The sequence below is a fragment of the Bos mutus genome, chromosome 2 (assembly GCF_027580195.1).
Source record: "Bos mutus isolate GX-2022 chromosome 2, NWIPB_WYAK_1.1, whole genome shotgun sequence".
Lineage (NCBI taxonomy): Eukaryota > Metazoa > Chordata > Mammalia > Artiodactyla > Bovidae > Bos > Bos mutus.
The window spans coordinates 46,056,014-46,070,392 of NC_091618.1; the positions used below are offsets into that span (position 1 = coordinate 46,056,014).

A 14,379-nucleotide genomic window follows, 5' to 3' on the forward strand; every position below is an offset into this window, starting at 1 on the left:
CTAGGGAAGTGTCACAGGATTTCCAGGAGACACTGAACATCTCTTTGAGGTTTGTAGTCACTGGCTTTAAATGAGACCAGGTCTGCAATGTTGACCTGGTCTGTGGCTTTTTACACCAGCCACAGCCAAGAATTTTAGGACAAACATGGAGTGAACAGACTTATGGGATCAACCAGAGTCTGGATTCTAGAGTTTAGATTCTAAAGGCAAGGGTGTTGAGGGATGGTGCAAGAAAGTGAGTTTAATGATGACTCACAGAAAAAGAGGGAGAGAGGGAGGGAGGGGCAGTGTTGGCATTAGAAAGATGGCAGACAGGGCCAGTGGACTGACTGGAGGCCCTGGTAGCACTGAAGACAGCTAGAGGGAGGGTCCCAGAGGAAGTGAGACCGAATGACTGAACAGGAAGAGGTGGATGTCAGAGAGGGGCACACTTGAAATTGAGACTTGGATGGAAGTACAGATACTGGTAATGACAAAGTGTTGTGGATTCTTGATTGACAGGTCATGGAGGTGAGACTCACTTAAAGGAGATAGGGAAGATCAAGGACAAATGCAGTGTGAAATAAGGGGAAAGTGTATGCCAAAACAAAATTATAAGTGAATGAACTCTCCTTTTTTGTGTGTTCTTGTATTTCCCAAATATTCCACAATGAACATATATCACTATATAAGCAGAAAAAAGTTATTAAGTAAAATCAGATACCACTCGGAAGTAAACAGGGAAAATTTTTCTTTATTTATTGGTAAGGCAATTACTACTACTTACAAGTGGTTGGTTCACAAAGTTCATAAAGTTATTCCCAGTCAAGAATTGTACCAATATGTCCAGGCACCTTAAACAAACATTTTAAATAAGACCACATGAGAGATGTGAGTGTCACAGTGTTGAGTGTATAGTTTAAGAAATGCCTATTGTAAAACGCACCTATATTTGTATTTGTTGTATTTGCATTTGCAATAAGAAACCCTGAAATTATCTATGGGATAAAGAGGAGGGAGAATGGAACGTTCAGTGGACAGAAATGGGGGCAAGACTTCTGGAACACTTTTTCATATTTTCGTATCTTTGAACAATGTAAAGATAGCACCTGTTCAAAAATACATTTAAACAGTAAACTGTAATACAATCTAAAATTGTTAATAGAAAAACTTTCTTTTAAAATTTTGTATATGCAAAAGTTATGTTAAATACAATGTTTAAAATGCCAAATGGGTCTTTCTTTAAACAGGAAATTCCCTTAGTGTTTTTTAAAAAGGGTTCTACTTTCAGAAATTTAGTTTCTGCTTAAAGATATAAATATGTCACTTTTACCACACCTTTAAGAGCAAACGTCAGACTTTGGACAAGACTCAGATCCTGCCAGAAAAAAAAGTTAAAAAGAAAAACAACTTATCACATACAACATCTCACCAGAGGTATCCAGTTGAGAGGATGCATTGGAGCAGGTTTGATACAGATTAACCACTGGCCCTGACAATAAACCTGAGAATTCCAAGCCATGGACCCTAATCTTCTACAGGGACCAGGGACCAACCCCGAGGACCCTGGCCGAGAGAGATGCTGTGTGCAGATTTCAGCCTAATTCAGGCCACATTTGAAGGGAGTCTTCCCATTTATGTGTTTTCAGGTGAAAGAAGCAACCAATTTTCTTCTTTGCTTTAGTTGGTTTGGTGTTCTGCGTCTGAAACGTCCTGACTCCAACATGGAATTTAATACAAGATTGTAAGTTTTCTGCTCCCAGAGCAGCTGAATGTGTCTGTCTTCACATTGGGCTGTCATCTCCCAAGAGCCAATCCCGCTCGCGGCCCAAGAGAAGCAGCTCCTGCACAAACACCTTCCTCACACTAAACAAGAAATGAGTGTGGCATGGACCAAATTTTAGGGGAGGACAGAGAGAGGGGCAGTGAAACACCATCTCATCATCAACCAATGTCCAAAACAAGCCTGTGCGGAGGGGACACAGAATTATAACAATAGGTGGGCATATATAAGGGAAACTGAAGCTCAGTCAAAGCCACGGACAGTGGTTCTGAGCTAAAAGGAATCTTAAAATATACCCGGTCCCACCTTTTATTTCACAGATGCCCAAATCGAGGCCAATCTCTTTTTTCTCAGGGTGCACAATTAAATTCAAGACTACACTCCAAGGCTTCAGTAAAGAGAGCTTTTACTATTTAGACTTATCAGAAAGAAAAAAAAAAAAAAAACACAGAATCTGTGTTAGAAAACAGGGCAAGTTTTATTACTAGAATGAACTGCCACTGATTTCTATGATGCCTGGGAGGCTGGAAGCAATGACCAAAGGGTCTTTCAAGTCTAAGATCCAATCAAAACTCTCTTCCATGGTCACCATTTTTTCTGTGGTGCAAGGAACACTGCTTTTTTACGTAGTGTGAAAGCAGCCTGAAGCATCTGGTTTTTAATTTCATTTCTGGAAAACAAAAAAGAAATAAAATTCTTCTCTGATAGTAATATTTGAGAATATGAAAATTTTTATGACTTTCTAACAAACATATTCCTAGTATTGATTGCTTACTCTGTGCCAGACATGCATTTTTAAGGAATTACGTCATTTAATCCTAAAAAAAAAAAAAAATCACAAATCAAGTACAATTATTGTCCTCACTTTACAGATGGGAAAAGTGAGACACAGAGGAGCTGAGGAAAGGGCCTCTGAACCATTAATAAGTGGAATTCTGGCAATCTGACTCCATGCGTTCCACTTTTAATTCCTGTGCCATTCTGCCTCCTATTTTATGTCATTTCATTCAAAACCATTCTGTTATTTTCATTTCTATTTAAGAATCAGAAGAAGACATTTGTCTAAAACCACTTTCTCCCACCAGAATATAAGAGCCAAGAGGATAGGAGCTTTGCTCTATACCTTGCTGTAGCTCCAACTTCTAAAACTGTGCCTAGTACAAAATATGCATTCAATAAACATGTGCTGAATAAGCAAATAGATTTCAAGAGAATATTATCAGAGTGATGTGTAAACATCATACATGGCCAATTGATTTGAGAATTCTTATGGTTTGGTACAAACAAGCAAGCAAGCATAAGCTAGTTACCTCTCTCTTTTGTATTTATGTAGCTTTTCCATAAGGTTTGGCACAATTTTTTGGCAGAGATTCTCCAGTAATGTCACATTATCTTCGTCTATTTTAGCTTGTTTCTCCAGACATGTCAAGAAACTTCTAGAGGTCTGCAAGAGAATCAATGAAGTCACTTTTACTTGCCTACTGATTATCCATTGCATTAATAAATAAGGCAGAGTATATATCCAGGAGGACCTAAATAGTATAGGGAAAGAGACAGTATAGAAACTGTAAGTCTCTATACAATCTATATCAATGTGTGTATGCGTGTTAGTCACTCAGTCATGTCCAACTTTTTGGGAGCCCGTGGACTGTAACCCTCCAGGCTCCTGCCCATGGCATTTCCCATGCAAGAATACTGGAGTGGGGTGCCATTTCCTCCCTAGGGGATCTTCCTGACCCAGGGATACCACATACCAAATATACACAACTCACTAACTACTCAGAAACAATTTGATGAGTAGATGCTATTATTATCTCCATTTTAAAGATAAAATAACTGAGGCACAGAGAAATTCAGTAACTTGTCCAAGGTCAAGAGCCAGTAAGTGGCAGAGCACTAATTATGCAATGTTTTGTAGCTCTAACAATGGGTAAGACTCAGTCCCCATTCCCGAGGATCCCACAGCCCATCTTTGGGATAAAGACTGAAGAGAGAAACAAAGGAAAGTCACAAGAGGCTAAAATCCCTGAGGGCCCTGAAAAGGTGGTGGGGATGGGAGGTGGGGGAGGGACTCAAAGAGTATAGCCAAAACAGAGAATTAAATTGCAGATTAGTTAACCTACAGGTCTGACACCAGGAAACATGGTCCTTGTTATACCTACCACGTGTAAAACAGCTTCCACTCCTCAGTGATTTTTCTTTAAAAAAGAAATTATTGGGATTTCCCTGGCAGTCCCAGGGAAGAGTGGTTAAGACTTTTCGCTCCCAAGGCAGGGGGCAAGAATTTGATCCCTGGTCAGGGGAACTAAGATCCCACATGCCACACAGCGCAGCCAAAAAATTAAAAAAAAAAAAAGAGAGAGAGAAGAAATTTGTCCATAATAACCAGTTAGTCTGGAAAGAATGTGATATGGGAGGGCTACACTCAGGCTTTTCGCATGGGTGATGTGCTCATTTCTGAGTTGGACAGGGAATCCATGGCTGCTCACTTGGTTCTACATTTTATAACCTCCATACATTTTACACATCTTTTTTGGGTGTTAATCAAATATTATATAACTTAAAACCTAATGAAAATAACAGTTGAATAACAAAATTAATGTTATAGGGTAAAATTTGAAAATTGGCCCCTTCTCAAATTAAATAACTGGCTTGTCACAAGCTGTTAGAAACTCAAAAAATAAAAAGTTCTGTGGCCTGGAAGAGATATGTACAGTTATTTTCCAGCCCTTAATTATGATCAACCTAACAAGAATATCAGCAGACAGCATTATGTTAATATTTTAAAAATTACTATTGGCTCCAAGCTCCTGTACAACCCTGTAGAAAGAACACCCTCAAACATTCGTCTCATTTGATTTTCACAAAACTCTTCATGGAAGACACCGAAGAGTCCACTGAAGAGGATAATCTCCCTCGAAAACCTCAACAAATGGAGGCGATGAACAACAGAATCCCACTCTGCCATTAGCTACCACCTCCTCATTCCTCTGTGGTGCCCTGCATAGTTCTGTGTCATAAGACACAGTGAATGCCCATAGCAGTCAATCATTTACTGAACGGTTACTACATGCAAAGGGCTTCGCTGATGGCTTAGTGCTAAAGAATCTGCCTGCAATGTAGGAGACGATGTTCGATCCCTGGTTTGGGAAGATCCCCAGAGGAGGGCATGACAACACACTCTAGTTTTCTTCCTTGGAGAATCCCATGGACAGAGGGGCCTGGCAGGCTACAGTACAAAGGCTGGCAAAGAGTTGGACATGACTGAAGGGACTTAGCATGCACACACGTACTATGTGCAAAATATAGGCCCCAGCTAATAGTTTATGTACATTATTTCATCTAATCCTCTTCACAGTCCTGGAAGGAAGTAGTATAATTGTCTATAATAGGCTGTATTAGAAAATGGAGACTCAGAAACGTTCAGTCACTTGCCCTACATTCAGGAGTTAGTCTAGAACTAGACTCCAGGCACATCACAATCCATGTTTCTAACCCTTGTTTAATACTGTCTCCCTTTCCAACATCATCCCAAGTACTGATTAAGGCAATGTTCACAAAGATCCCATCAGGTATGGCTCACTCACCATCTGGACATTTGGAATTGACTCATTCAGAAGGAAGATCATGCTCTGGAGGTTCTCTGAGCTGATGCCTTCTGACAGTTCGTAGAGCAGGTTTCTAAGACATAGACCAAAGAAACAAATTAAAGCCTCACACTTGCAGAGGACAGGCAGAAAATGGAGAGCTTTTATCAAACGTTATCTCTCATTTGAATAATCACAGCCCTGTGAGTAGACAACTATTAATCTCATTTTATAGATTTAAAAACAGAAACTTTTAGTATTTCCATTTGACCTATTCGACTCTGAGCCTTGTTAATAACGGTGAGCCTTGTTGATTCCAGGTCCAATGCTGATTCACATCCCACTAAGAAGGTGTAGAACACCACTGTGGCATGCCCACCCTTCTCCAGACTCCATTCCAGAAATCAGGCTTTCTTTATAGGCTCTCATCAGGGAGCACCCAGTGCCAGTGAATATGAAGTTCACTTACAGAAAGGAAACTATCCCAGCTTCTGGAAAGCCATACACTCAACAATTGGAAAAACTGAATTTAGGAACTTCCCTGGCAGTCCAGTGTTGGGCATAGGTATAATCCCTGGTGGAGGAACTAAGAGCCTACCTACCTGGCCGTGTGGCCAAAAAAAAAAAAAGAAAAACTGAATACTTCATTCACATATTAACAGTTCTGTATGCCCAAGACCATTCCTCAGCTTTTTAACCAACAGAATGGAGATAATAATTTCCAGAATTCTCTCACTGACCCAAGGATCGCTCAGGTTCTAGGAGTCAGTTCAAGAGTTAAGACCTGAAGCATTCTAATCGTCCAAGCTATAAAATAATATCACAAAGGCTCCTCCTTGTGAGGTTGTTTCATGTAGATACTATGTCAGTGGACAGTTTATAACGTGTTGCCTCAGGTCTGTTGCCTTTATTTTACCTCTTTGGGCAAAATGCCTATATTTTACCTGTCCAGGTTTCACCCCCAAATTGGGGAAATTGGACATGGCATCAATGACGTCCCTCCCTACCCTAGAGACACATCTCCTTTTTCATTTTGTCAATTTGGCTTCAAGTGTGCTTCCCTGGTAGCTCAGCTTGTAAAGAATCTGCCTGCAATGTGGGAGACCTGGGTTCAGTCCCTGAGTTGGGAAGATCCCCTGGAAGAGGGCATGGCAACCTGCTTTTGTATTCTTACATAGGGAATCCCCATGGACAAAGGAGCCAGGTGGGCTATGGTCCACGGGGTCAATAAGAGTAGGACATGACTGAGCGACTAAGCACATGTATTACTCTCTTTTCGAATGGCGGACATACCAGTGACTCACAGGAGGGAGGAGGCTGAGAGCACCCACATTGACAAAGAGGAAGGCTGGAGGTGGGGCCTGCTGCCTGGAGCTGGGCCCCCTTCCTCAGTGAGAAGCAAAACAAAAGGAGGCCCCTCTCAGGCCCTGAGCTGGGTTTCAAAGCTTTGTTGCCCTCCCAGCCTCCCTTCTCATCAGCACCTGAAGCTGAGAAATCTCCTGGTTTAGAATCACCATACCATCCAAGGAGGTAGATAAGGGGGAAAAAAAGCTTCAAATCGAATTCATTTTTAATCTTAAGATTAAAGACCTTAACCCCTGCCTTTCAAAGCCCAATGGCCCTGCCATGTTGATCTTGATCACCTGAAGTGGGAGACCCTGCGGCGGGTTTGCAGCCAACATTCCACCTGCTCCTTGGTGTAGTCAAGGTGCTTCAGCAGGATCTTCTGCTCTATGATGTAGAGGAGCTCTGCTAGGAAGAAGGGGTCTTCCTCACTCAGCAGCTCCTGTTGCAGCAGGTACTCAAAAATATCCAAGGCTCTTCTGCACTTTTCCAGTTTTCCGAGGGTGATGTAGTCTTGGCAGAGAAACTTCAAGCACTCCACGTCTCGATTCTCCAGGGACAAGTCAATAATCAGAAGCTTCTCTCGAAAGTTCACTCGCCGGTTATCATCTAAAGTGGAATTCAAACTTTGGCTTGGTGATGCCATGACCTGCCTGAAAGATATAATGAGGTGGGGGTCACATGTTAGAGAATGAGGATAACATAGCACCCCAACTTCCCAGGCCCTCCCTCAGTTTTAACCTTCTCTGTTCCAGACCTTAGACTTCTCTAGAAGTGTTGAAAGATGAAATTCACTGGGAGGTCACTTCAAAAACCTATAGCCCAGAAAACTTGATTCAAACACTGTTAACCCTTTTAGGAGGTCTGGAGAGAGCTTTCATTGGAACTCAGTTGACCCTGAGTTCTCCCAAATCAAAATGTCCCCACTGGGAGAGTTAGGTCTATTTGGTGGGAATTATTAGGACTTCAAGCCCAGGAGACAGCATCTCAGGTGACCCTGAGAGAACTGTTTGAGGAGTAGGTGGGGGTTGGTGGGGGTGGGGGTGGGTTGAGTAGGGAATGAGCCAGGTTATATATTACTATATATATATATATAATATACATATAGGCTATATATATTATATATTCCATAATATTCTATTATATAATAGAAGTTTGCAGCAAGGGACAGGTAATCTGAATATTAAAAGATTATTATTAATTAAGGAAAACCAGTTATTTTTCATTAAAGGATTTAGTGCCCTTCTATGTATAGGAATATGCAAGCATCTGGGTTCACTGAATTCATTCCTTTCATATACATCTCAGCTATCTGGGGCCAAATCCTGCTTCTTAATTGTTCACATCCTTAATTCTTCATTCACCATAAGGGGTGGCAAACTTTCTCCCACACATCCCCCGACACACACCCACACATCCAGCTCCTCAGCGCTTACTGGGGAAGTGGCTGATGGCTGCCAAATAGAGGTATTGTTCTACTTGGGCTCAGAAATTTACATGTGGAAGATTGAAATCCCTGATGGCTGTGATATTGTTTCCTGGTATAGCAGGAAATAATAATATTTCATTTCACAGTCCCTCTCCATGGTGGGAAATTCGACCATATTGGGAGACATTTCAAGACCATCTTTTTGTCCCACTGTGCTGGGAGGCTCATCCCAGATCAGGTGAAAATTCTTATTGATATGTCACTCCAGGTGTTAGTTTCTGGATTAGACCCATTGATAGATAATAAAAGATTCTCTGGATCCTCTATCTTCTAACCTATTAGGATCCAGGAGATATTTCCCTCGTTGCTTCTTCCCATACCTAGAATCACACTATTACAATTATTCTATGTTATAAATGTAACTATTTCTTTAAGATGTTTAGCTATCATTAATTTGGCCTAGCCTGGTTACACAGTGTATAATGCAAGAAGACCCTTATAAAGTAGACAGATTACAAGTAATACAGCTAATAAAGTTATTAAAGTTACAAGTAGGGATTTAAGCCATGAGCTTCCAGAACCAAACTATCTTCCCAAAAGATTACCAAGGTTAGGAAGTGGATCATCTAAGGCAGTAATCTGATTTTTCATGTGACTCATTAAATGTGTTACCTTAGAAGATTCACCTGGTATGCAAACACAACACTAGTTTGAATGATGGCACAAGTGCTCCCTTGAGATGCTGTTAAGTTTATCAAGGGCCACACAATTTTATAAGACAGCTTCACTCATCATAGATACCTCAAAATTTAGAAAGCTAATAAACTGGTTGCTATCATTTAAGGCCTTTTAAGTGAATTCTGTTAAGGCTTTAGTGTGAGAAATAACTTTTTCCAATCCTACTGAGAGCACAAAAATAGCTGCTAAGTGAAATACAGATCTCTTGGTCCATCAGGCTCATATTGATGGTAAATTTGCTGGAGTAACATCTAAATTTGTACGTAAGTGGACTTGAGCCCAAGGGAATCCTAAAGTACACCTTTCTAGCCATCCTGTTGGAAGCCAGGGCCAGAGATTTGTCCCACAAAGCCACTAAGTCCCATTAGCTGCCACCCAGTATATTTCTGGTCGTCTGACCCAATCTGTTCCGTACCAATCACTATCTTTAAGGGAAATAATATATGATACACTGGCAATTTTCATAAGGCATCCAGCCTAATTTTTTAGTGTTATAATGCTGATTATCTTTAGTATGATTTAATTGTTCCCAGATTGGGGGGCCTTTAGGCTTAGATGACCAGAGCCTGGTATTAGCCAGATAAACCCAACCCATAACTGAGGAAGTGTCCTTCCTAACAGTCTAGGGTTAACATTTTTTGACTGAAATGTAGCTTCTTCTTCCAGTTGAGCTTGAGTAACCTTAAGGGAAAATTCATATTTATGGCCAGGGTCAGAATATGCATGTTAGTTTGGCCAAGTGAGTGGGTCCCATTGAGTGATATCAGTAGTAGACCAGATCAAACTATAATTCTTTTTTTCTAAAATAAACTTTCTAAGAGCCATCCAGTCAGAGCCTTGTGGGGAGAAACCCACCAAGATAAACCAGAGGTACTGGATGCAGGTAATTGACCACAAACCCAACAATTTAATTGATTTCTAAAATTTTCATAAGAGAGGGCCCATGATGCAAAAAGATTTGATTCATGTGCAAATCCAAGAAATCAAGAAGAAAACGTAATGAACAATCCTACCTGTCAGGTCTAGCATCTTGGCACAGCTGTCTGCTTCTGACGTTGCCTTCTGATCGTTCTGGCATTGGCACTTTATTATTATCAGAGCACTGCTTTGAGATGAGTCTGAGCTCACCAACTCTCTCGACAAGCCAGTCTGGTACAGAAGCCCTTTTTAGGGGAGAAAGATGAATCCAAGTGTCAGTTTACTTCAGTTTTGCTGTACATGAGCTTGTTAAAAGAACCTGATGAGGGCCCTTCCATCTAGGTTGGAGGGAGTCCTTTAAATGACATCTTTTCCAATATACATAATCTCCTGGTTGTAAGTCGTAGGACATCTGATCTTCATTCAAGATAGATTACTGTGATAAGCTTCGGAAACAAGTTTGGAAGGATCTGCCAATAATTTGATTAAACACTTGCAATATTGTGATATATCTGCCTTTAGTAATGTAGGATCATATGATCCTTCATCCAGTCTCATTTGTCTCCCTGTAACAATCTCAAGGGGAGAGAAATGATGTTCGCCAAAAGTAGTGGGTCTGAGGTTGAGGAGGACGAGTGGAAGAGCCTTAGGTGAGCATAAGGAATAAGCATCTGTAATTTTAGCCAACTGGTTTTCAATTGTTCCATTTGCATTTCTATTAACCCAGAAGACAGGGGGTGATAGGTACAATGGAAGTATTGCGTAATTGGCCAAATTTTACAAGCTTCCTTGACAATTTGTCCAGTAAAATGAGTTCCTCTGTCACTATGTAGTTCTGAGGGATTCCCCAGATGGGAACCACTCTTTCTAAAAGCAGCTGCTCTGCCAATTGTGCCATGGCCCTTCTCCTTGGGAATGCCTCAACCCAGTATGAAAACATACAGATCATAACAAAAACATGTTGATAACCTTGCAGGGGAGGCATCTGTATAAAACCTATCCTGCCACATTTCCAAAGGGCCTGTAGGTAATGGAAAACTCCCCTGAGAACTTATGCAATGGCTCTCCTGGATTATATTTTGGACATGCACTGCATCCTGAATAGATCTTCCCAAGCTGTAGTAGAAGAAGGTTTCCAAAAATATTGTTTACCCCATAACACCATCTTATTTGGGTTCCAATGAGTTAACTCATGAATATATTGTAAAACAGGATACTAAGCTCCAAACAGAAGGACAGGCTTCCTGTTTGGACCTATCCACAGCTCTCTTTTAGGGACGAATCTTCCCCCTTTCTGTATCTAGGTGTATTTTTCCTTGTCTGGTGCTGTTCTCCGAAATCTTAATAACATCCTAGAGAGGTTACTGGGAGACTGAAAGGGAAAGGCAGTAGTTAGTTGGTCGTGAATAATTTGAGAGGCTGCTGCCTTGCCGGCGTGATTAGCTAAAGTTTCTTTTTGCCTGGGCACTGTCGGTCCTTGAATGGCCTGACACCTTAATAATATCAGGCACATTTGGTAGCGGAATTGCGTCTCATAACTCCACTACTTGTTTCCCATTTTTGATAGGCTGTCCTGAGGATGTTAGAAACCCTCTTTGTTTCCAAAGTACACCAAAATCATATGCCATTCCAAAAGCATAGTGGCTCTCCTTGTAGATATTGACAGATCTTCCTTTTGCCAACTGACAGGCTCTGGTTAGTGCTATTAACTCAGCCTGTCGAGCGGAAGAGACATTAGGCAAATGACCATTTTCAAAGATAGACAGACACTGGGGAAACAACAGCATAGCCAACCTGGTATTTTCCATGAGGCCCTTGTAAATATAAACTGTCAATGAATAATATAAAATGAGGATTATCCATTGGACTCTCTTGAAAGTCAATCCTAGGGTATAAAAGATTGTCAGTTAAGGCAATACAATCATGCTTTGCATTATCCAATTTTTCTGGGAGCAAGGTAGCTGCATTGTTTGTTACACCTGTGGAGAGTTATATTTGGTGAGAGCAGGACAATCTCATGAGAGATTAATCGACTTGCTGAATAATGCTGTGTGTGATGACAGTTTAGTCAGGCTTCCACAGAGTGTGGAACAAAGACAGTGAGAGGGTGATTTATAACTATCTCCTCTGTGGTTTGACAGATCAGAGCTGTTGCAGTGATAGCTCAGAGATAAGGAGAAAGGCCCTTGTCTGCTGCATCTAGCTGTGCATCCTATTTGTCGATAGTGGCCACGGTGCTGTTGGGTTAATACTCCTAGTGCAGTTCCCTTGTTTTCATGGACAAAGAGGAAAAAGGGTAAATGCCCTAAGGCTGGGATCTTTGCCAGGAAGCCCTTTAGGGTCTCCATGGCTTTAGAGTGTTCTGTTCCAGTAAACAGGTTCGGTTTGATCTTGTTTAAGTAAATCATATAAAGGTTGAGCTATTAAATTTGGAATCCAAGTCCTGCAGTAGACTGCAAGACCTAGAAATCCTCTTTAGTTGTCTTTTTTTCTCAGAGCGGGGAAGGCCAAAATGCCCATTACTTTGTCTAGATCAATTAAAAGCCCATCTTTAGATATCACATGACCTAGATACTTTACATTAGCTTTACAAAACTATAAATTCTCTATAGACACTTTATGTCCTTTTGAAGCTACCTTCTAGAGCAAGTACAACCTGTCTCACTGACTATTAAGGAACTTAAACACAACAGAGAGCCATCTACATATTGTATTAAGACTGATTTATGAGGAACAACTAGAACTTCTAAATCTGCTTTTAATACCTGAGAAAAGTAAGTGGGGCTGTCAGTGTAGCCCTGTGACACCACAGCCCACGTATATTGCCATTCATTCCAAGCGAAGGCAAAAAGATATTGATTATCAGGATGTACAGGGCTACTAAAGAATGCACTGCAGAGATCTGTCACTGAAAAGAAGTCACTATTTTTAGGGATACAGGATAGTAAGGTGTAGGGGTTAGGTACCAACCACAGAGTGGCAAGGAATAACAATAGCATTAATAGATCTTAGATCTTGTGCAAATCCCCAACCCTTGCCATTATGTTTTTCAACTGGCACAATGGGAGTGTTACAAGGACAAGTGCAAGGCACAGTAAGTCCTTTATTAATATAAGCTGATATCAAGGCTTTCATTCTCTCTATAACTTTCTGCTTCAATGGATATTAGCGAATATTGGGCAGGGGTTTATTTTGGTCCATGGTAGTTTTAACGGGTGATGTAGAATGTATTCTCCCTATCTTAGTGGAATTACATGTCCATAATTCTTTAGGTACCAAGCCTAGCAATTTTTCTTTTTCTGCAGCACCTTTATCATGGACCATGAACATTAAGTGATGAGAGAAATCTGATTGATCTTTTAGGTCTAAAAACATTTCTCCCTTAGCAGTAAACAAAATCTGGGCTTCATAAGTTTCTAATAAACTATCAGGTGAATAGGGGCAATTTCTACTGGGAAAAAAGAGTGTTTTCTATTTAAGTTCTCATAAGTAAAATTCTAAAGGCAGTGCTCTAAAAGCCTTGCTGGAGGCATTGGAAACCCCCACCATTTGCACTGAAGTATTACTCCAAGGAAGGGAGCCTTTGATTTTGGTACAGCTTCCCTGGTGACTCAGACAGTAAAGAATCCACCTGCGACGCAGGAGACCTGGGTCTAATCCCTGGGTTGGGAAGATCCCCTGGAGGAGGGCATGGCAACCCACTCCAGTATTCTTGCCTGGAGAATCCCCATGGACAGAGGATCCCGGCTGGCTACAGTCCTTGGGGTTGCAAAGAGTTGGACACCACTGAACAACTAGGCACACACAAAACTGAAGAGATGGCTCCAGAATCTATTAGGGCTTTAATCGATTTTCCTTGAATATTCATTTCCACTTCCCCAAGGGTATTAGAAAGGAGGAGGGGAAAGACCCCCCTTGTCCTCCACTCAGAGTAGCCCAATTTAGTCTGTCCTCAAATTTTCTTTTAAATTTGCTGCAGTCCCTTTTTAGGTGACCAGGCCAGTTGCAGTAAAAGCTTTCTTTGTCAGTTGTGGATCAAACAGATTTGTTAACCACCAACTGTCCTGGTTTACTTAATTGGCACAACTGAAGTTTCATAATTTTTATAAAGGTGTCTTTTTCTTTTTAGTGGTTTTGAAAAGTTTGTCTGCCAGCGTGGCAAGGGTGTTTGTCTATAATGCAGACCAACCTAAATTATGTCTCAATTCAAGTAGCCACTTCCTCATCAAACCTTCTAGAAAGTCAGAGTGGAATAAAGGATTATTTTGGTGGTTAGAGAATGATTCAGGTGTCATGCCTGAATACTGTTTAAAAGTTTTCTCAAACCTCTCTTAGTAATCTGGAATAATTCATCTGGTCTTTGTTTACATTGTTGAATTTGTCATCAATTCACTGCTTGTGGGAAAAGCTCTGGAATACACTTGAGTTATTAATGAACTAATTCCTTTTGCAGTTATCTCAATCCTATGAGGTATGTAAATCAAAATCTGCTAGTCTTTCCACCCTGTTCTCTCTATCCATTCCTTTGCTGTACTTTCAGAAACCAATAGATGTATTAACTGATACAGCTCTAAATACACCAGCTTATAGATTCAAATGGT

The 14,379-nt window shown here is 40.8% G+C and overlaps 1 protein-coding gene across 1 annotated transcript; it reads right to left on the reverse strand.

Moving 5' to 3' along the window:
• Positions 1–1,763: 1,763 nt before the first annotated feature.
• On the reverse strand, positions 1,764–7,339 carry LOC102284480 (caspase-10). The gene is made up of 4 exons (XM_070360513.1): positions 6,993–7,339; positions 5,350–5,443; positions 3,073–3,206; positions 1,764–1,845 (listed from the first exon to the last, which is right to left on the reverse strand). Exons 1-4 carry the CDS (start codon positions 7,337–7,339, stop codon positions 1,764–1,766), a joined length of 657 nt encoding a protein of 218 aa, XP_070216614.1.
• Positions 7,340–14,379: the final 7,040 nt, after the last annotated feature.

Coding starts and splice junctions, on each gene's coding strand:
- LOC102284480 (XM_070360513.1), bottom strand. CDS start 7,339: ATGGCATCACCAAGCCAAAGTTTGAATTCCACTTTAGATGATAACCGG. Junction 3,207..5,349: donor CAATTCCAAATGTCCAGATG/GTGAGTGAGCCA, acceptor ATTCTCTTGCAG/ACCTCTAGAAGTTTCTTGAC. Junction 1,846..3,072: donor CATAAATACAAAAGAGAGAG/GTAACTAGCTTA, acceptor TTTCTTGTTTAG/TGTGAGGAAGGTGTTTGTGC.